At 37.2% G+C, this 20,551-nt stretch overlaps 2 protein-coding genes across 6 annotated transcripts in view; one reads left to right on the top strand and one right to left on the bottom strand.

Moving 5' to 3' along the window:
• Positions 1 to 648: 648 nt before the first annotated feature.
• Positions 649 to 18,150, top strand: LOC145768762 (mutS protein homolog 4-like). 3 transcript variants are annotated; one of them, XM_082580349.1, is made up of 22 exons: positions 649 to 830; positions 1,317 to 1,415; positions 1,583 to 1,670; positions 1,860 to 2,003; positions 2,683 to 2,878; positions 3,832 to 3,947; positions 4,391 to 4,564; positions 5,302 to 5,463; positions 6,831 to 6,987; positions 7,712 to 7,781; positions 8,433 to 8,597; positions 8,981 to 9,105; positions 10,069 to 10,172; positions 10,530 to 10,654; positions 11,070 to 11,251; positions 11,706 to 11,840; positions 12,902 to 13,030; positions 13,360 to 13,443; positions 14,403 to 14,493; positions 15,364 to 15,505; positions 16,629 to 16,703; positions 17,053 to 18,150. In XM_082580349.1, exons 1-22 carry the CDS (start codon positions 671 to 673, stop codon positions 17,309 to 17,311), a joined length of 2,982 nt encoding a protein of 993 aa, XP_082436475.1. In that variant the 5' UTR covers positions 649 to 670; the 3' UTR covers positions 17,312 to 18,150. The 3 variants fall into 3 exon arrangements, 2 of the variants coding, with proteins under 2 accessions (XP_082436475.1, XP_082436476.1); XM_082580350.1 differs by lacking the exon at positions 13,360 to 13,443; XR_014288974.1 differs by lacking the exons at positions 14,403 to 14,493; positions 17,053 to 18,150.
• The window catches only part of LOC145768763 (uncharacterized), a 15,894-nt gene continuing 13,459 nt past the window's right edge, over positions 18,117 to 20,551 (bottom strand). For 2 of the 3 annotated variants that reach the window (XM_082580352.1, XM_082580351.1), the window contains exon 2: positions 18,117 to 18,610. In XM_082580352.1, coding sequence (XP_082436478.1) covers positions 18,135 to 18,610 — 476 coding nt within the window. In that variant the 3' untranslated portion in view covers positions 18,117 to 18,134. The remainder of the gene's footprint in view (positions 18,611 to 20,551) is intronic. The other variant, XR_014288975.1, reaches the window with a different exon arrangement.

The raw sequence follows: 20,551 nt of genomic DNA, 5'->3' as shown, positions 1-20,551 counted from the left end.
AAAGGTTCTTGCAGAGCTTAATCCTGGCAGTTTCACATACTTGTAGAAGCTTTGAATCACTGACGCAGACCTGGTCACCGAGATTGACAGAGTGAACTTTCTGAATGTTGAAGTGTTGTTCCTGGGGAATTATTCCATCCATTAGATGCCGCTGAATAGAGAGCAGTCCTTAACGTGCGTTGCTCAAGCACACACCAAGAGAGTCGAACCAGCACCACATAATCTTGAAGCTTCTTCGTTCCAGAAGTCACACGCTAGCCAACTGAGCTATTGGGACGGACTATTTGAAAAGTTTGAATTTCATTCTATGATTTCCTTTACTCACCAACTTGAAACACTTGTTTAATGGAGCCTTCAGAACAGTCAGCTTTTCTGCAAGGCAAAGATTGCAATTACTGTGGACACCTCCAATATGCCAGATTTTATTGCAAGGCAAAAATTCCAATTACGCCGGTCACCTTCACTTTTTTGCTTGGCATTGAGCACTTTTTTGTAGTCTTGATAATATTTATTGTTTATTTAAATGTAGACTTTTTCTAAAAATTCTGCAACCGAGCATGTGCAGTTTTATAGCGTCAAAAATGATTTGTCCACATTTTTTAGGCTTGATGTATTTTTTGAATAAACTACTCACATAAACTTAGAGCATTGTTCAGTTAAGGTTTTTAAAATGGCAGCAAATGGTTTTAAAGTTCCAAAGTACAACTTTGGCTTACTGGAGACTCCGGAAAGCTCTGATGCCTGCAGCTTGTCAAGCACAACAAATTTGACAAGTGATACCAACACAAGCGGTTTTCAACATATCTTAGAACAAACTCCTGCAGCAGAAGGTATAGAGAAAAATATGTGCTATTGCACCAGCTCATCAAATTTAATGTGTTAAATTAAGTTTAGTATGGCAATGGCAAAATTTAGTAGAGTACTGTTGATGAAAAAATAAATTTACATGCTCAATTGCTCAAATAAGGATTGCTTTCTGATGGATATGAGTACTTTTTGTAAAAATGCAAAGTTGGATTTATTTTTGTTTAAAATGATGTTTATGACAGGTTATTGTCAACAAAGTAGCTATTTTACCCACTGGTTGCCATGGCTGCAATCAAAAAGCATTATTTTATGACAGGTGTCGCCACAGTTAGGGTTAAAGTTCTATTGTCTGCCCAGAACTTCAGAATTTTCCAAATACAAGTTTTCGTCTTCAACGGCTTTAAACTTTTTTTAAATTGGAGCAGAATTGAATTTCTTATCTGGCAACACTATTATGAGCAATACAGCCACGGCCCACGGTCTATTGTTAAACTGTCTGCTGTGCTTAGCACCTCCTCGGCAAGATATATCTGACTCCCCTTCATCAACCACACTCTGTGCAAGTGCAGAAGTTACAGATTCAAGCACCAAAAGCAAAGAAAGATCAGGTATGACAACTTGATATCATTTGAATCCTTTTGATTGTGTTGATCAATACTGTATCTGTATTATATTATTGTGTTACTGTGCACTATGTCCATGACATGACCTTCAATATGTCGTAAATTCAATTAAAAAAGAAGAAGATGAAGTTTATTGAAATACTTTTTTCCAGTATTTCAAATCCCACTTGCTCCAGCACCACGACGGAGTTCAGCGTCCAATTGGGCTCCAAAAACACCCATGGGTGCGCAAAAACTAAGGTATCAATGGCGGTAGTTTTTTGATAGTTTTTATTCCGGAATGACTGATAAGAAACGTGTTTCAACCTGGCATCTATACTGCAATTTGATAATAACAAGTATTGTTACTTTTACATCATTTCAACGTCACTAAACGTATACCATTTTCCATAAAATAGGATTGTGACAAAGACTTCTGTTTTTTTTAAGAATAAACGAAACCTCTGGTCTGTCCTCATCAGTGAAAAGCACTCCTCTCAGACGAGGAACTCCGAGAAGCAAAGCCGGAGAAACACCTCACCTTCACGAGCCATCTGTGGTTGCTGCTATTGTAGAAGGAAGGGGCATCGCTACGTAAGTGGTTTATCGCCAGTTGGCTTGCTGATCTCAAAATAGAGGCCAAGCTGACCCAATAGTTTGTGCTGCATGATTAAATTCATCATCCGTCGCCATCCCCGCTTGCAGCAGATTGCATTTCAACATCGGTTGATTGTTTCCACAAATGGTGAATTTTAGCTAACTTGCCCAGTGTCGCCAAATTGAGACCGGTCCATGCCTGAATATTGTCTTGCTATGGAATCATATTAAATCACATGGAGTCATATAATTCAATTAATTAAGTTTAAAGTGATGTCAACTGATTATGCCTGCTATCTCAATGCATGAAATTAAAGGACGGTTTCGAAATTTATTGCAGGTTTGTACCTTAAAAATGTCGAATATACTGCAGAAATTAGTACGTCTTGGAAAAAGATCTTGGCTTCATTGCAAGGGTTAGGGTTTCTATGTTAGCTGATTACTGAGAATATTGCTTTGCTTCGTCATCTTCATTTTAGTCTTTCTTTCTTGTAAAAGTAACACCCGCCCCAGTGTGATAGTTCAACATATGCTATTGAGATTAATTTCTTTAGCGATTGCATATAGCAGACTAATTTTATGGAGTGTTTATTGGTTTTAAGAGATATTTTTACTTCGGCATTCCGTTAAAAAACACTTGATATTTTCGCTGATACTTTGCCGACATTTATTTCAGTGGAGAAATCGGCTTGGCTTCTATTGATTTGAAAAATCCAATATTGTGTTTGTCACAATTTCCTGACTCGCAAACGTATGTGAAGACACTCACCAAGTTGAATAATCTTCAGCCGAAAGATTTTGTGTTCCCCAGTACGATGTGCGACGGAGGTAACATGGCGAAAGTTTTCAAGGTTATCAAAGAAAACTATCCCGTAAGTTATTTGTATATTCTTGAAACTTTTATATGCAGTTGCAGATTATCAAACATATTTTCAACAAGTTGATATTTTGAGTAGCAGTTGATAAATATATAATATTTTTGAATATTTGGTGTGATCTTGTGCTGTTAATACGATACAGTGAACAATAGATTTTGGCGCTTGCGCTTGAAATCCGAAGATGATCTGGCAACAGGAAAAACGTTGTCATTTTTTAACGTAATACCAAAATTTTTGCAATGATTTTAAATTCAGTGATCATTGATCATGCTTTGGCGATTTGGATTATCAAAACTATCGTTTTAAAAAGATATAAAGAGCATTTAGCGTAAGAGTTCTCAATCCAATACATCGACTCCCAGTCAATATTATAGATTCGCAGGCTGGCAAGGCCTGTGCATACAAATTTTCATAATAAAATTCCATTGATCTGTAATAAATATATACGAGTCAACAGTTTTATGTATGTTGAAAAGGAGCGATCTTCCTGGCGTCAGCACTACCTGACTACTCACCATAGAACAGCGAGCATTGTGTTTCGCTAACCATACCGGTGTAGCCTCCACACTAGCCATCAAGACTTTTCCAAAAACATGTATTTTACAGAATTTGATAATTTTAATGGAATTCTGAGATGAAAGGAAGGATAAATGTCAAACGCCGGAAGTACGTTTACACGATCTAAAAAAAGCTATTTCCATTTTTGGAACAAACAAGTTCTTTTGATGCTTAGTATTTTTATCTCCTTATAATAACTGAGTAATGAGACAATTGATTTACAAAGGCTTTTTCACTCGGCAAATAAGATCTTTTTTTTTACATATGTTAGACATTTGCAAACGTTAAATTGACGACAAGATGGAGTGATTTACTGGTTTGATGTGGGCCGAATATGAGAAGCATTCCTAGATGATTTTTTTTTATCTAATCAGTTATTGCTGTCTCAGATGTCTCACATTTCGACCATTCAACGACGGTACTTTAACGAGTCTAGTGGATTGGAACAAGTGAAGAGACTGGCCATGAAAGAACACAGCTCAATTGAAAATGATGTCAAGGCTAAGTAAGTGGCTTATATCAGGCTCCATCAAAACATTTGCTGCTTTTTTTAAAGGATGGATGTAAAGTTATTGTGTTGTTTCTTTGACTTTTTGTGGTGGTCACATTCTTTTCAACGAGATTTAAATAAAGACTCCAGATCTACCGCACAATTGTTTATTGATTAAACGCAAATTAAATGTCCAGTAACCTCATCGTATACAGTACCTGACTGTCCAAACAACAAAAACAGTGAACGTTATAAGATTCTGCCATCTTTTCCTGGAAGGTTTTGCCTTTTGCCGTTTCAATGGTAATATTAATGTGCTGGTACATTGTATATTGCAGATGATTGACAAAAATAAGAAAAGCAATAATATTCAAGCCAAAGTCGACGTCCGTGAAGTAAAGTTCTTTACAACGTTCAGAGTTCTTGTTTCTTGTGTTCTTATCTTTGTGTTGTGCCAGGTACTACTGCCTTGCTGCAGCTGCTGCTTTGATCAAGTACGTGGAATGCACGCAGAACACCATGTATGCTCCTGAATCTCTCAGCATCCTCTACAAGGGAAGTGAACAGACGACTCTCATTGATGCGAAAACTGCTTCTGTTCTAGAACTTTTAGTCAACCTAAGCGACCCAAAGTAAGACGTGCATTGTTTTTGTAAGCACCCAGTCAGTGAAGTTTGCCTTTCTTGCGTTGTTTTAACTCCGCTAGACGTTGAAACGATGTAAAAACGACAGTTACTGTTTTCTGGGTGGGCTATGATTGCTGAAATAACAACTTAAACTAAAGGTAAATAAATAATTTTTTTCAGGCAGATAAAAACGATATTAATTGATTAAGCTCCATGGTGAAACTTACAACTAGCACTAGTTTGTGCCACAAGCATGGTCGGTGATTCTTTTTTTAGCCAGGAGAGGGAGACTACAGCAATGTTTTGTTGAGTTTGTCATCCGTTTATGAAATCCTCACAACCTTTATAGTAGTTTTTGAACATTTGAACTCGGACCCTGGTACTTGGGTTGACAGTTTGGCGTTCCTGCTTATGATATTGTTTCTAATGGGTTCTATATTTTAGGCCCGAACTCTAAAGTTTACTTTACATCCAAAGTAAAGATTTTCAAGCGTATCTAACTGGAAAAACAAAATGGGTCTATAATCTAAAAAAAAACAAAAAAAAAACGAAGACTTTTTGGCCCGAATTTGTTTCAGCATTAGCCTGGCTCGATTTACAACTTATTTTCTGTTACTTCCACTAGGTTCTGCTAAAGTGAAAGTAGTGCCTGCGCATTATTGTAGATCAACTGCTGAAAAGAAAATCAGTTTATTGTTTGACCGTTGGTGTGCAAAACTTGTTAATTCTGTAAAACCTTTCAGAAGCGATTGCACATTGTTTGGCGTGCTGAACAATACCAAGACGTTGGGTGGGGCTAAGCTACTAAGGTGCAACATACTACAACCCCCAAACGATATTCCAACTATTCAAGCCAGGCTGGATTGTGTTGACGAACTGGCAGACTCTCCGGACTTATTTTACGGGTATGTACCGTCAGCTTGTTAACCATCTAATAAAAAAATAAAACTGTTTAATTTTTTTTTGCTGTATTCTTTTTTACATTTAACACGGTTAGCTGATATTAGGCCTATAAAGTTCATTTTCTCTGGTAGCCTAGAACAGGGTTTCCCAAACTTTTTTGGGCCACGGACCACTATTTGTGAATCTGTTTATTCGCGGACCCCCAATACAAAGGTAAAAATGAATAAAACCGAATTTTGTTTGTTTAAAAAACTGACAACATCAATGGGACGGATGGGATTGCATAAGTCATCAATTCTCGGAGTTATTTGTGAAAGGCAAACTCGTAAGTCAAGGTCCACCGAAAGTCTAGACCTATATTTTGTCTTCATGTTGGTAAGAGCTGAAAATGCTGTCTCACACATGTAGGTCGTGGCAAAAGGCAACAAAATTTTAGTTTCCTTTTGCGATAGCAATGGGTATTCCTCTACACCACTCAACCAGAAAGATGCAATAGCTGTTTCATTGAAACTAAGCATTAAAGTTCGATCAGATGATAATTCGGCTAATTCTTCTTCTTCGCGTCCTGACAAATCAGTCTTTGTAACAACAAAAGGGTTTAAAATCCAGTCAACATTCTTATATGTCTCTTTTAAAAAGTACTTCTTAAAGTGTGTAGAAAGCAATTCCAAATGTTGTGTAACGTCAGAGAAAATCAACTCTGTATTAATTAAGGGTTTGTTGGTAATGTAGTCACACAGAACAGGAAACATATCCACAACATTATCATTTATCCTTGTTTTCCATGTGTTGAGTATTTTTATAAATGCTGTTATTTTGTTTTGAGGAATACGAGAATTTTTCGTAAACAACTTTTTAACTGCAACGAAGGTGCAGCAAGTAAGATTTACGATATTGGATAGCAAAAGCTTTCGAAATCATTTAAGTTGTAAAGAACTGCCGCAGTTATCTTTGACAGGGTATGTACCGTGTACAATGTAATGTATATGTACTGTATATGTGTGACTTTTTAATTTCTTGTCACATCGCCACGGACCACCTGTGCAGTCGTCGCGAACCACCAATGGTCCGCGGACCACAGTTTGGGAAACCCTGGCCTAGAACATTTATGCGGAACAAATTTTAAAATGAAAAAGCGGTAGGCTAATTGTTACGAATATCGTAAACTATGTTTATAGTAAGCAAAAAATAAAATATTTATGTACGCTGAACCAAAATGCAGCATGGAACACATGCTAATTTTTTAACGCTTAGCTAAACTGGCCAATTGCGGTCCACAATATGTTTTAGGCTTTATTTGATATCTTTACAATACTTCACTGCAAAGGAACACCAGCTTTATGCAACAACTCCAAAATTTTTGTTGTAGTCTGCAAGCTGTGCTTGGCCGTTTCGAAATCGACATAGACCATCTCCTGGCATCCCTGGTGCAAATTCCTAACCAGAACACCGACAAGTCTCGCGAGAACCACATCAATACTTGTATCTTGCTGAAACATGTCGTGGAACTTGCTCCCGTCTTGTTGGTGAGTATATTCTAGCCCTCCCTTTTTATTATTACTTTTCATCAAATGTCAAGGTCTAGTGTCTCTTTTTTGTCATTTTTCCAACAATTTTACTTTGGAGATTGGATATGAATTAAATGCATTACTCTTCCAAAGCTGTCAATTTTTTGGTTGGTGTAGTTTTTGGTCAACATATCATTTCAAACGTAGCCTATTGTTTATTTAGTAACAGCTTTCTCTTCTTAAGTATTGTTTTCATCAGCTTTTTCTGTCGGCAGCAGTGGCCGAGTGGTTAGCGCGTTGGGCTCGCAGTCGAGAGCCTGCATGTTCGACTCCAGCCACCCGCACTTGCTGTTGTTTCTCTGGGCAAGAAACTTTACGATGATTGCCTCTACCCAGTGATCGATTTCAAGTAATGGGTAGTACCAAATTTAAGTCATAAGTAGAGTAGACAACCGGAAACAGACATTGCCGTCGGCTGCAGCGTGGGTCAGGTGTACGTTGGAAGGCGTACACCGATGCATAGCGCTCAAGTCCGCTTTCCCGCAATGCAGGATAAAGATAATAAAACAAACAAAAAAACTAAAGCAGTTGAGGATAATAATTCCATCTAAGCTTTTGTGTTGACAAGTTTTCTTTAACTTAGCGGCTGCGTAAGATTGAATTGCCAGAACCTGACTGTTATTTACCAAACTAATCCGTCCACATTTTCAACACTTAACGTTATACTACAAATGTTTTGCAGGATGCCTTAAACGAAGTTCAATGTGAATTGTTTCAAGCCTACAAGGCATTGCTTAAAGATACGCGGTTTGGTTAGTTTTGTTTTGATTTTGAATCAATCCCAAATAGAAGCTTCACACAAACTGAGTGTATTTTTTCATGCAAGCTGTTTCAGTGGTTGTACCTTGCTCACTTGTTGTTTATCTCGGTTATTTTCGGCTAAGTTGTCTTTGGATGAAGTTGGATTCAAACCCACTTAGATTCGGTACTTGCCATGGCTAACTTGACATAAGGCATGGTTTGTCATATTTTACACATTGTTGTTACCAGTTTGACTGAAAATGTCTAAAACTCACTATTTCGTATCTTTCACTGCCTTCTCCAACATTACCAGACAATAAAAATGCGTAAATAGGATTCTTATGAAAATTACAACCAGACTGTTAGCAACAGTCTTCTGTGACAAATTAGCTTTGTGACAAATTAGTCCCCATCTCTCGATGGTAAATTCACGACTTTGTAGTATAATCTTTTCATCCTCCGAGAAACACTCACGCGTTATAAAAACTTTGTACTTAAGCTAATGGCCAAACTATGCAATTGATTTTCCCAGTGGGACAAGTTAGATTTCGTTGACTTGTGGCTTTGATAAAAAAAAATAAGTTATTGTTATTCAGGAGTAAAACTTTGTTTGAACCGTTGGTTTTATTAGACGTATACTTAGCCTGTGTTGTCTCTAACAGGTCGGATCTTAGAGTTGCTAGAGCAGGTGATACACAAGGACGCGAGGTATCAGAAAGGCCACCTCAACATGCGGACCCAACGTTGTTTTGCGGTTAAAACAGGGATAAACGGTGTTCTTGACATTTCCAGACAAACATACACGGAATACATCGACGATATTACTGGTCTGTGGCTGACAGACGTTTTTTAAAGTCTTATTGTTTCTTTTTTGCACTATATGCTGCTATAGCTGAAAACCCCACGTAAACAGTGACTCTGATTCTTTTTTGTTTTTAAATATTTTGGTCATAACTTTTCCTGTCATGCATCTCTTCAAAATTATGTTTTTGGATAAAATTATGTTATCATATTACGATTTTGTTGGTACTGTAGTAGATTTTATTGTTGAAATAGCGCAGTAGTTACCGGCTGTTTGATGCGACAAGGAAAAAAAATCATGTCAAAAGTAAAGCCGACAGACTGCTTTTTCTCTAATTTGAAGTGGCAAAGTGGAGTGCTTCTAACCCCCTGTGATTTTTTAGCTTTTGATTGCGCTTTATCTTTGCAGAGCTCATCCATCAGCAAGCTGAAAAACACAACTTACCGTTGAAAAGTGCCTATAACGTGTCGAGAGGTTTCCACATACAAATGCCAGTTAAAGAAGCTTTCAAGCTGCCAGAAGATTTCATCAAGGTAGGCTACATAATAATGCTATAAAGACGCAGGTATATGATTTTACCCCAAGAATGGCAATTCCATACTATGATGTACAAGAATAAGAACTACTGTTAAACTTGCAGATTGTTTTCTTTGTTAAGTCATGTACCTTACATCGACTGGCATTGACAGGGGGCTCGAGATGATACTTTAGAGCAGTGGTTCCCAACCTGGGGGTAAATTACCCCAGGGGGGGAATATGCGACTATTCGGGGAGCAACGCGGTATCACAACTGCACTAAAATATATGGTGCTATTTCTCGTTATTATTAAGTTGCTACGTAATTTTTCCGTTCACCCTTACATGACATATGTTGTTCTCCACACCGCAGATGCAGTCACAACAGTCACAATGAAAGACGATATTCTTTCTTGCAGTGATTGTTTCTACTGTAGAAACTTACTGAACTAATGACCAAATCGATATAAATATGAGCACAATGATTGAGTTCTTTTACAAAGTGAAATATTGAAGGTAGTACGCCATAATCGCTACGTTTATTTTGGTAACGGCTCGAAAAAGGTGGAGATACACTGCTTTAAAGTGACTCTAGCCCAAGATATTTCTAGGGATCTTGAAAATTTTGCAGGGCCTGGGATGAAATAAAAGCGCATTGAAATGTCGCCTTCTTCTAGAATAGAAAGTGTCCAAAACCGTTTTGTATTTAGTTAGAGAGCACTAGCTGTGTGTGCAATGTACATGTTTGACTTTTCACTGACGTATGCAATATATTCTTTTTGAGATGCCTTGTTTTTTCCAGAGGTATTAGCTCAGTTCAGTTCAGTTGTTTTTTTATTTCTGACCATCATATCAAAACAATACACATCAACATAGCAAAGGTCAAGAAAAAGGTAGAAGCTCTTGGTATCATATCCAATTTGTTTCCACGACTTGTTCCCTTTACATCAGCGTACAATCCGTACATTGTACAATCTTAGGTTACAAGGACTAAAAAAACGTGGAGCTTTTCCACCAACGATTTGATGCAACTAAACGACAGATTAGACCAATCGATCAAAGATATCAACCGCTTGGCCGACGAGTAAGTTTCAAACTGTGACCCAGACAGCAAATGAACCATTTTTTCATTGATTGAACGTCTCAAGACGTTGAATTGTAAGTGCTTCCTTGTGATACTGTTTCAACATTTTCCAAGCAAATGTTTTGATCTCCTTGCAGCAACCTGTGAAAAATTGCTTCCGAATTCGCAACAGACGTTTTTAATTTTCGCTTCAAGCGTTTCCGCGACAAAACAAAACGTACCAGCTACAGCACACGACGTTAGTTCAAGCTCTTTTGATCAACAATTGTGAAAATGAAAAATAAAATAGATATGTAGGCTAAGTAATAAAAAAGTGAATTTGAAAATGAAAAGTAAAAGTACTAAATTTCCTTTCAGCATTGTTCGCGATTTGCTGAAGAAAGTACGTGGAAGTATCGGCTGTCTGTACAACCTTTCGGAGATAATCGCCACTCTTGATATGCTCATGTCTCTTGCTCACATCAGGACAACGACTGATTGCGGTGATGTGAATTACATTGCATAGTTTTTTACAAATTGTTGAATAATAAACAGTGTACCGAAAATATTAAGCGGTATGCAAAATGTTAAAATGATTGGAGCTCTCTTTAAATACAAAAAACATGGTGCAACATGCAGCAAGGTCTTCAACTCAGAAAAAGAAATGAATGCAGAAGAGTGACTTAAACTCATTTCTTTGCTTTCCCTGGTATTGATATGATTCAGAAGCTGTGCACTCTCTGTGTGCGTGCTGATGAAATCTAACTTTGACCCAAGAGCAAGTTGGCCAAGTACTACTTGCTAAAGCCCAAAGAATCATATAAGAATACCTTTGTATTATAACTTTTTCCGTGCTGTGTAGTCGTACAAACTTTTTTCTGTGCAGTCCATGTTTTTATACGATTGCTCTTTTTTCAGTTCGTCCAGAATTTACCGACACATTGGCCATAAAACAAGGGCGCCACCCAGTACTGGCCCATTTCTTCCCCAATATAATCCCCAATAATGTCTACGCCTCCGAAGGGGCCAATTTCAACATCATAACCGGCCCCAACATGGGCGGGAAATCAACATATTTGAAGACAGTGGCCATTCTTCAGGTTAGGAAGGTTTTGTTGCTGGCATATTGACCACGAAAAGTATCGGCTTTGGTTTACAAACACTCCGATATGCAAGACAATTTTCGCACTCGTGCGGAGGGTATAGATAGTTTAATAAAGGGGTTACTTTCAGCAGTTTTCTGCGTAGATTTTAAATTCTGGTGATTGCAATGTTGTTGTAGGAAATTTGCTGAAATAGTAAAAGAACGAAATAAAATTATTTTAGCTCTTGGAAACATAAAAACCATACAACAGGAATATTGTTAGATTTGTGTGGTGGTCCAAACACACTTGAACTGCGTACGTTTTTGCTTGTTGAAATTTTAAAGCAATGTTGTTAGTTTCAAATAACTTCAACGTCAACTATTTTATAACTTCAACATTTTTACATTGCTTCAACGAATGCAGACATTGAAACAATGTAAAAAACTGATTTGCTGTTTGGTTGTTGCAGATAATGGCGCAGATTGGCTCATACGTACCTGCCGAGTTCATCTCTGTTCGTATTGCCGACCAGATCTTCTCTCGGGTGGGCAGTGACGATGATATTGATACCAACACATCTTCCTTCACTATGGAAATGAAGGAGGTTGGAAGTTGTGAAACGTCTTAACAAGCATCTGCTTTTTTACTCTGATTTTCTTTGATAAAAATTTAATCTTAGTCTGATCGAATTAATGTATGTAACCGCAAATAGAAAACCTTTTATGACAGTTATTCTTGACAACACCTAAGGTAGGGTATGATCAGCGAGATTAATTGTTTTCAAATTCCGCTTTTAGGCATTACTTGTTATCCCACACATACGCAGAAACCTCTTTTATTCTTGTTTAATACTGAAAAGTTCGCTTTGTCTTCACATACCTTTTTCATTTCGAGGACAAGTTAGTGCTTATGATCAAAAATTGATTGATGCTAGCGATGATGATATTGACTTTACTAGAATGACGACGACAAAACAGTATTTTGGCTGCTATAAAAGTGTAACCTGCTTCGTGTTGATTGCAATGGCTTATACTACACCTTTAGTTCTTATGTTAGTTTCAAATTGTTAAAAAGTTGATTTGTTTCTTTATAAAAATGACGTTGACGTTATTTCAATGTGTTTTGATATTGTAAAAACCTTTCCATGCTTTTGCGTAGGGATGGTAGAAGTAGGGGATTGCTCACTCAAAATGATGGTGGACAACTGGAGGGTCGTAGTGTAGTGACAAAATTTGGCACAACGGCAGCTTGATGTCTACCGCTATATGTTGCATATCCGATTCCAGATGCTCCATATAGGACCTGGCTGCATGTGTACAAAGTGTGTATTGCCAAAATGAATGTATAGAAATATGTGATATCATGTCTATTTAATACTATTCCAGTCATAATAATGCAGCGATGGATTAATTTCACGCTACAGTGGTAACGGCAGTTAGCCTCACACTGCTATAGCAAGGTTTTGCCGATGTTCTAGCATCCTAAACCTCGCGCAAAATATAGCATTTCATTCGGTAAGAATGAATTTACGTAAAAGCCAAAAAAACTCTTTGCAGTTCTGCCAATTTTTGGATTTTGCAGTGACCCTCCAGCTGTCCTCATAGCAAGAAAAATCAATAAAGTGAGTCGTCCCGGTATTCTACTGTCCCTACTTTTGCGGCTCAGATAAACTACATCCTTCAAAACGTGAGCGACAACAGTCTGGTGATCATCGATGAACTAGGCAGGGGAACCTCGGCCGAGGAAGGGGTGGGCCTGTGCTGGGCCATTTCAGAATTTTTATTATCTCAGAAAGTAAGTCCTTTGAAATGTAAATGAATTCTCTGCAAGTTTTACTTGAAACAGGCTGTTTCTGGACGATTTTTAATGAATTTTTAACCTAACTGAATACAACTTAACTGCACGAATAGAGTAGAAATTACTGTAAAAAATGTTTGATCTTTCGTGTGAGTCTAATAAATACAATGGTAAGTATGCCAGACAGCAAATCAGTCGTCTGATTTGCTGAAAAAAACGACTAATTTGCTGTCTGGGATCCAGCACTCTCAGTTGCATAACTCCTAGAGCTTCGTCATCATAACATCCACTACAGATTGACAATTCTTCGTTTCATGTGCATGTAGGCTTTCGTGTTCTTTGCCACTCACTTCTTGGAGCTGTGCAGAATGGAATCGGTCTATCCTAATGTTGAGAATTATCATTTCGAGGTACAAACTGCACCCAATTACCCATTTTTGTCCAGATAGACTTTTTTTTATCCATTTAACAAGAACAACCCCAATTTCAGGTTAACTATCGTGGCCACGGCTATACCTTTTGAAAGATGTTATGTTTTACATTGTAAAAGTTAGAATATCCATGGTTTATAACACTAAAAATGTTTATGTCGTTTTTTCGCATCCCGTAACAGTTCTTTAAAACTTACTGAGTAAATTGTTAAAATACTCATCTCATCACGCAGTGCTTCAGCGACGAATGACGAATTGTAGATCATAATACGTTTCTCTGTTTACCACTAAGATAGTTAAACTCTTCTGCATGATTTCTACCAAATCCTTTCCATTTGAAGGTCAATCAATCAATCAATCAATCGTTTATTTATCAAAAAACAAAACACAAAAGTGACATAAAACAATAATACATACAATGTTGAGGTTTTGTTATTGATAGGGAGACAACGAAACGACCATACGGTCAACTAGTCAGTTGCCACCCTGGAAAGAATAATTTGAGTTATGAAACTAATCAACAATTTAACCAAATTAGTTACAATCAAAAAAGAAAACACAAACAAGACTAATACTTCGACTAGTAGCTTACAATTAATTGTCAGCTTCATAAAATTGTGTGCGAGATTTTCCAACAAATAGTAATCATGAAAATCAGTGGACACTGGACACCATGACAATAGACATTGTTGAATGTAAGAGCTTAGGCCAAATGAAGACCCACTTATCAAGTATCATAACTTTGCAAAGCTGATGCTTTGCTATGTTTTTTGAAATCATAAAAAGATAACTTTTTGAGATTGCTTGGAACCTCTGACCACACCACTGGTCCAAATACTTGTATGGATTTTTTGCCAAATTCTGTATTAGTGCGTTTAACAAAATAATTATTGCATTGAAGTGTGATAATCTTCAGTCACTTTGCTTTGTTTTCCCAGAACAAGCATGTGGTAAGCAGGCAGGGCAGCTTGAGGAAGGTGCTGTTTACGTACGTGCTATCGCGTGGATTTACAAAGGAATCGCATTACGGTCAGATAGTGTCAGAGTTATTATTTTCTTTTGTGCAGTTGCAACATCTGTGTGTTACAGAAGACAGTCAGAACATAATTAAAATTTAATTGCTTTTGTGAATATCACAGATAGTATAAAAATATCATTTTGTCGATAAACTTTGAAGATAAAAGTAACTGCGGTGCTGTGCTACCTCAATACAGCCTCTCCGTCAGGTAGAAGTAGCTACAGAGGCAAGGTAGCCTAACTAGCTGTTTCAGCTTCACAGTTCATGCTGTTTTCATGTTTTATTGAAATAGCTTGTTTAAATCTCATATGGCAACATTGTTTTGAGACCAGGTACCCGAATATGTCTCTTGTCGAAACAATTTTTAAGTTGGAAAATTTGTTTTAATAATAATGTTTGCAGTGTTGCCAGATATGTTTTAATAGTTTGAAACTGCTGCAAAGTTGGGTCAAAAGTATTTGATTCCGCAATTATTTAGCAACCGATTGCAACAAAACCAAAGTCCTTCTTACAACTCCAGGGCTAGTTTAAAATAATTGATTGTGAGAATCTTTATCCTCGGACTGAGAAAGCTTCTTTGAGAAAGCTTTAATCCTTATTGCAACAATTAGCAATTTCCGACACATTTTTAATAAAATTGGTTTTTAAAACAGTTGATTTATTATTCGAAACTTAACAATAATAAGCGATGCTACTTACGACCAGTGGGTTGTATTTGTACCAACAGCGGCAAAGGATGATCAATTTAAATCTACGGTGAAGTGTATTGATTGAAGCGTTACAAAGCGACTCACATATGTTGAGATAGATGAATTTAGTTTGGTCTTTTGCGTTTAACCGTTTTGACAAGCAACAATACTCATAGTTGCGATGCTTTTAAGGTTTACAGCTGGCGGAGATGTTCAATTTTCCTCCTTCTGTCCTAACCAAAGCCCGAGAAATTGTAGCAAAGATTAAGGAAGAAAAGCAAGCGACAGATGGCCGCACCACAGCCCAGCAACTGAAGGACAACGCTGCCTACAAGTACACTTCCAGATAATCAGTCTGTTTTTACATTGATTTCCACGTCTGTAGACGTTGAAACAATGTAAAAAGGATTGTTTTGATGTTGAGTTTTTATAGACATTGGATCAATGCAAAAAACGACCGATTAGCTGCAATAGAGATCCTGTGATTTTTCGCAGACGTTGTATCTTTGTAAAAAGGCATAAATCTAGCTGGGAAGTTGGGTGTGTGATAAGCCTTGAGGCCATAGGCTACGTATTAAAGTTGTCTGCGGTTAATTTAGATCAGGATTGGGAAAAAAAAATTTCATAACAATGTAGAACTGAGAAGGCACAGGAAAACCTCGAACTTACATATCGTTACATATCCTGTCACGTTTTGGTTAACGTTTGAGTTGTTACATAACTTAATAATGTTGAGTCGCTCTGTTTATGCTCAACTTTTGTGATTGGTATTTCAAGAGTAAATTTACAGCCATGTTCAACGCCTGTTAGTTTATCATTAAAATAATTCTTAATTTTATCATCTGTTCAGTCTTCGAAGTATTTTTCTTTAGTAGTTGTTCCTTAACTTAGCCCATGGCGTCCTTTACACACAGCCATGACAGCGTGCAGCTGAAAATTTGACTAAAGGCCGATCCGTGAGTAGCCAAAATCGCCTGTATAAGTTGATAGTTTTAGTATGAGTTAATAAATACAGTCTTTGTGTAACTTATATTATGTCTGATTTTGAATTACTTTTGTGCTATCGTTGCCATTCAAATATGAGTAGATTCTGACACTTGTGGTTGAAATCCCGAAAGCGTCTGGCAACACTGGTAATTGAAAACGATTTATCATTTTTTAAAAGTAAAATTAAGATTTTTGCAGTGATTTGAAATTCAGTGATTACATTTTGGCAATTTAGATTTTCAAAACTATCGTTTCAAAAAGATATATAGCAAAGTTAGCTTAAAGTTCAAAATCGAAATTACATCGGTCTTCAGTCAAGCCTCCAGTTACGCACGTTGTCGGCCTATGTATAATATTGTATATAGATCGCTATGGCTTAGCCCTATGACATCGGTCATCTTTCAGTTCTGTATTTTAATCCTGCTTTTAGTTTGTCTGGTTGTAAGTTAATAGTAGTCTGTGCACTTCAGGTTTTCCACTAAGCTGTTACAAGTTGCAAGGAGCTCACGCTTGGACGATGCCACTTTGAGAGAGTATATAAAAAGGTTCAACCTTTTTCATCACTAACTTTTCACTTTATTTCGAATTTTTAGCATTGTTTCTACTCAATTCTTAATAAGAACAACTTTTTATATGTAGGCTAACTACAGTTTATCAGTGGCTGGATGAAGTGAGATGGAGTTCTGCTATTATTTTGGGTTTTCATTGACTGAAGTTACATATTTGTTGGCTGTGCTAAAATGTAATCAATTTTAGCAAATTAAAGCGCTTAATATGCTTTATGTTTGGTTTTAAAAATATGAGATTATACATAGGCTAAGGCGCTAAGCTAAAGTAGGCCATTACACCACAGGATGCTATATTGCTATTTATAACGGGATCGTTGCTTTATAGTTTGAAACAAGAATATGAGCGAGAATTAGAAACAGCTTCCTCACACACAGTCATGCATTGTGAAAATGCAGCGGATGAATCTACCGATACCGAATCGAAAACTCCATGCTTTGTATCTGACGATCACGACTTCGACATGCAATCTGAGAGCTCTTTACCTCATGATAAACCCACTGAAGACTTCTGTGGTGGTCCAGATTCAACATCAGGGATCGTTGTACAAAACAGTGCGGATTTGGAGTCGTGGATACAGAATTGAAGACAAATCTTTATCGCTTTTTAATTTTTACAAGTTGGCCTTTTTTGTTTTACTTTAAAATTTTCTATTGCTTTTTGTTTTTGCACTGCCAGACATTCGACGTTTTTAATGTTTTTCTGTCATTTGCTTCCAGACAGTTCTTTTGAAAGTTGAGTTTGTTTTTATTTCTGGCCATCACAACAAAAAACAATATGAGCCAAGCTTGGCAGAGGTCTAGAAAAGGGTAGAAGCGACAATTTAGGCTGTTGCTGTGTGTCTTCGTTGCACCTGGTTAATATGACTCATCAACATTCATTAAGCTGAAATTTTACGCAAGTGCATGATTTTCAACCAGTATTTAGCAAAACGTTAGTATTTAAGTTCCCAGATAGCCACTTCATCTTGTCCAGACCCGTACTCAATCTTGTAAAAATTTGGACCAGATGAAGTTGTTGTCTGGGCTGTTGTGCGATACGTCATTTGAGCAAAACAAAAAGATCAGTTTTCTGTGACTGTTCATTTTCAAATCTTATCCGTGTAGCGTTTGATATGGCCTAAAATTAAATAAATCGACTGCATAGAAGAGTTGTCACCTGCTAAATGGCAGAAGGCTATAGGCCTATACAGTACATAGCTCATTGCATATGGAGGGCCGGAGGGGTCCAATTATTATAACCTATCTTACATTATAAACAATGGCAACATCTAATCTGTGATTTAAAAAGAATCGACTGTTTTGCGGCATTTGATAAGCGAATATTTTTTGTGGTTGTGTAAACGTAGGTCTATTATTTTATATCTGTAGCCCATTAATGAAACCTGACAGCAACACACTACAACAGTTTTATTTGCTAAAGGCAAGATACAATGCAATGGGATAGCCAACAAGAACAAAAATCCCGCATACCACAAGAAAAACCTTCTCCATTGTCATTTCTTTTACTTCGTTACATGGACCTCCTAATTCTAAATCACTGTCAGAAGACGCGGTATAAGTTGTGGATGAATCTGAGTTTTCGTCACTTTCATGGTTGTTTATTGTGGTTTTGCTCCGTCTAGCGGTTGGAAATTTTCGGTTTGTTCTAAACGTTTGTCTTTTATTTTGAAATTCTTCCATCATTTCATCGTGATACTTTCTAGCTGTAGCGGGATGAATGCGATAAAAAGCGTTCTTTCTTCCTCTAGCGGCCTCTATACTAAATAAGCTCCTTATTTTCTTGAGTAATGTGTTGTACCAGATTTTTTTAGGGAGTTCTTCAAATAAATTATCAAATTCGTTCAATGTCACTGGACTTGATTCAGCATCACGAGAAGACAAGTCTGTAATATCAATAAGATTTTCAATCATTAATAAGATTTAGCCTACAATTCTTCCAGCCCTTGAACAGACAATTGCAGCATGAAAGCAAATTATTAGCCTATCTTGAAATTTGTAAAGCTACCGGTAAGCTTAGCCTATCTGGTTGCTTTGAAATCTCGGCTCTCTGTGGCAAAGTAGTTGACAATTTAGGCTAGGCTTAGGCTACTGTATAATCGTATAGGCCTATTACACAAGGCTATAGGTAGCAATAGGAAAGTTTTAGAAGGTGAATCATTAAATTTTTACAAAATTCGCGCAAGAATTCTTTCGAAGCCTAAAAATATCCTTTTTTACACTTATGAGCAAAAGTGTGACTGAATGTAGGCTACTATTTTATCACCATCATCAGGAGCATAGGCTAATTTACATTGTGGGTGTGGCGTATCGGCGAAACAAAAAAAAAAGAGCTGAAGATCGCGTGCTTTATGGAAACAATTAACAGCCATCCTTTGGCTCGGAGACGACATACACAATAATTATATGATCAGGGCCGTTGAGAGGATATTTTAGGCCCGCTACCAACGAGAACCTCGGGATCCAAATCAAGACACTTCCAAGAAAAACGAATTAGGCTATAAGTTATCCAACGAATACGCGTTGGTTTGTCACGTTTCCGGGCCAAAAAGTACCTCCTAGAGATCTACTGTAGAATTGTAGACCCTCCTGCCCTGTCTACTGCCAGTAGCGTATTTAGGGGGAGGATAAAGGGTGATGCATGGCCCCACCCTAATAATCAGGTAAAAAAAATTATAAAAATGCAAATTTTGCAAAAAAAAAAAAAAAAGGAGTTGTAGAGCAAGATAAAATTGCTTGGATGATTCATCCTAGTGCGGGGGGGTAGGCTATACTTTTTGCAATGTAATTTGTCAATAATATTCTGAGTTTCCAAATCAACTTCTAGTTAAATCTTGATTACTGTAGGCCTAAGTTAAAAATATTTAATTAAGCAAGCAATCACTAGTATACACTGCATAGCCTACTGTAACGTCCGCTTTGTCTATTTGATTGCGACGTTACAGTGACGTATTTTGTTTGTCGTTGTTGACCTTTGCTCTCTTTGAACTGTCTAGATTGCTACCAACAACACAACACATGAGTTTTAATTGAGTTTCACGTGTTATTGCGTTTTTAGACAAGCTTTTAAACACAGGTAACTTTGGGATTTCTTAATTTGCAACCGTCCAGAGAAAAGCAATTTTTAGAATGAAACAAAACGATTTACAGTACAATTTACGAATTCCCTTTCTCAAGGATTGGCAATTATAGAAAAACGAATAGGTCATAATGGTTGTATAATTCAATGAAAACTGACGTTATATCGTTGACTAATAAGTAATAAGTTATTGATTTAACGAAAACAAACCACAGGTGCAAACACAAATGCGACAGAGGCCAAACATTATAAAAGAGAAACAAAAACAGGTGGCTTTTTTAGTACAGTAGACTTACAAAGAGATAAAAGCCAAATATTAACAAACGAGTCACAAATGAATGCAGAGGGCTTAAATAAGAAATTTGGCAGTAACATTCCCTCCCCTTTAAGGCCTCGTACATTTGTTCAAATACACAGGTATAAACGACATGAGAAAACAGAATCAGCACAAATTTACATTGGTTTTGCAGGAACGATCAAGCATAACTTTTGAATTGGTCTGACAATCAAGGACTGTTTAGTTTGAACGCTAACGCTACGGACAATGCCATTTTTGTCGGGAAGCGTTTGAATTACGCGACCCATGAGCCAATTGTTTCGGGGTGTGTTATCTGCGATTAAAACTATGTCCCCCACAGCCATATTAGGAAATTTTTTGGTCCACCTTTGTTTTTGCTGGAGCAAAGGTAAGTACTCTTTTACCCACCGTGTCCAAAAGACGTCGGCCATGTATTGGACTTGTCTCTAG

The sequence above is a fragment of the Aplidium turbinatum genome, chromosome 4 (genome assembly GCF_918807975.1).
Source record: "Aplidium turbinatum chromosome 4, kaAplTurb1.1, whole genome shotgun sequence".
Taxonomy (NCBI): domain Eukaryota; kingdom Metazoa; phylum Chordata; class Ascidiacea; order Aplousobranchia; family Polyclinidae; genus Aplidium; species Aplidium turbinatum.
Note: the sequence above shows the minus strand (reverse complement) of the source record. Positions and strands in the feature narration are given on the sequence as shown.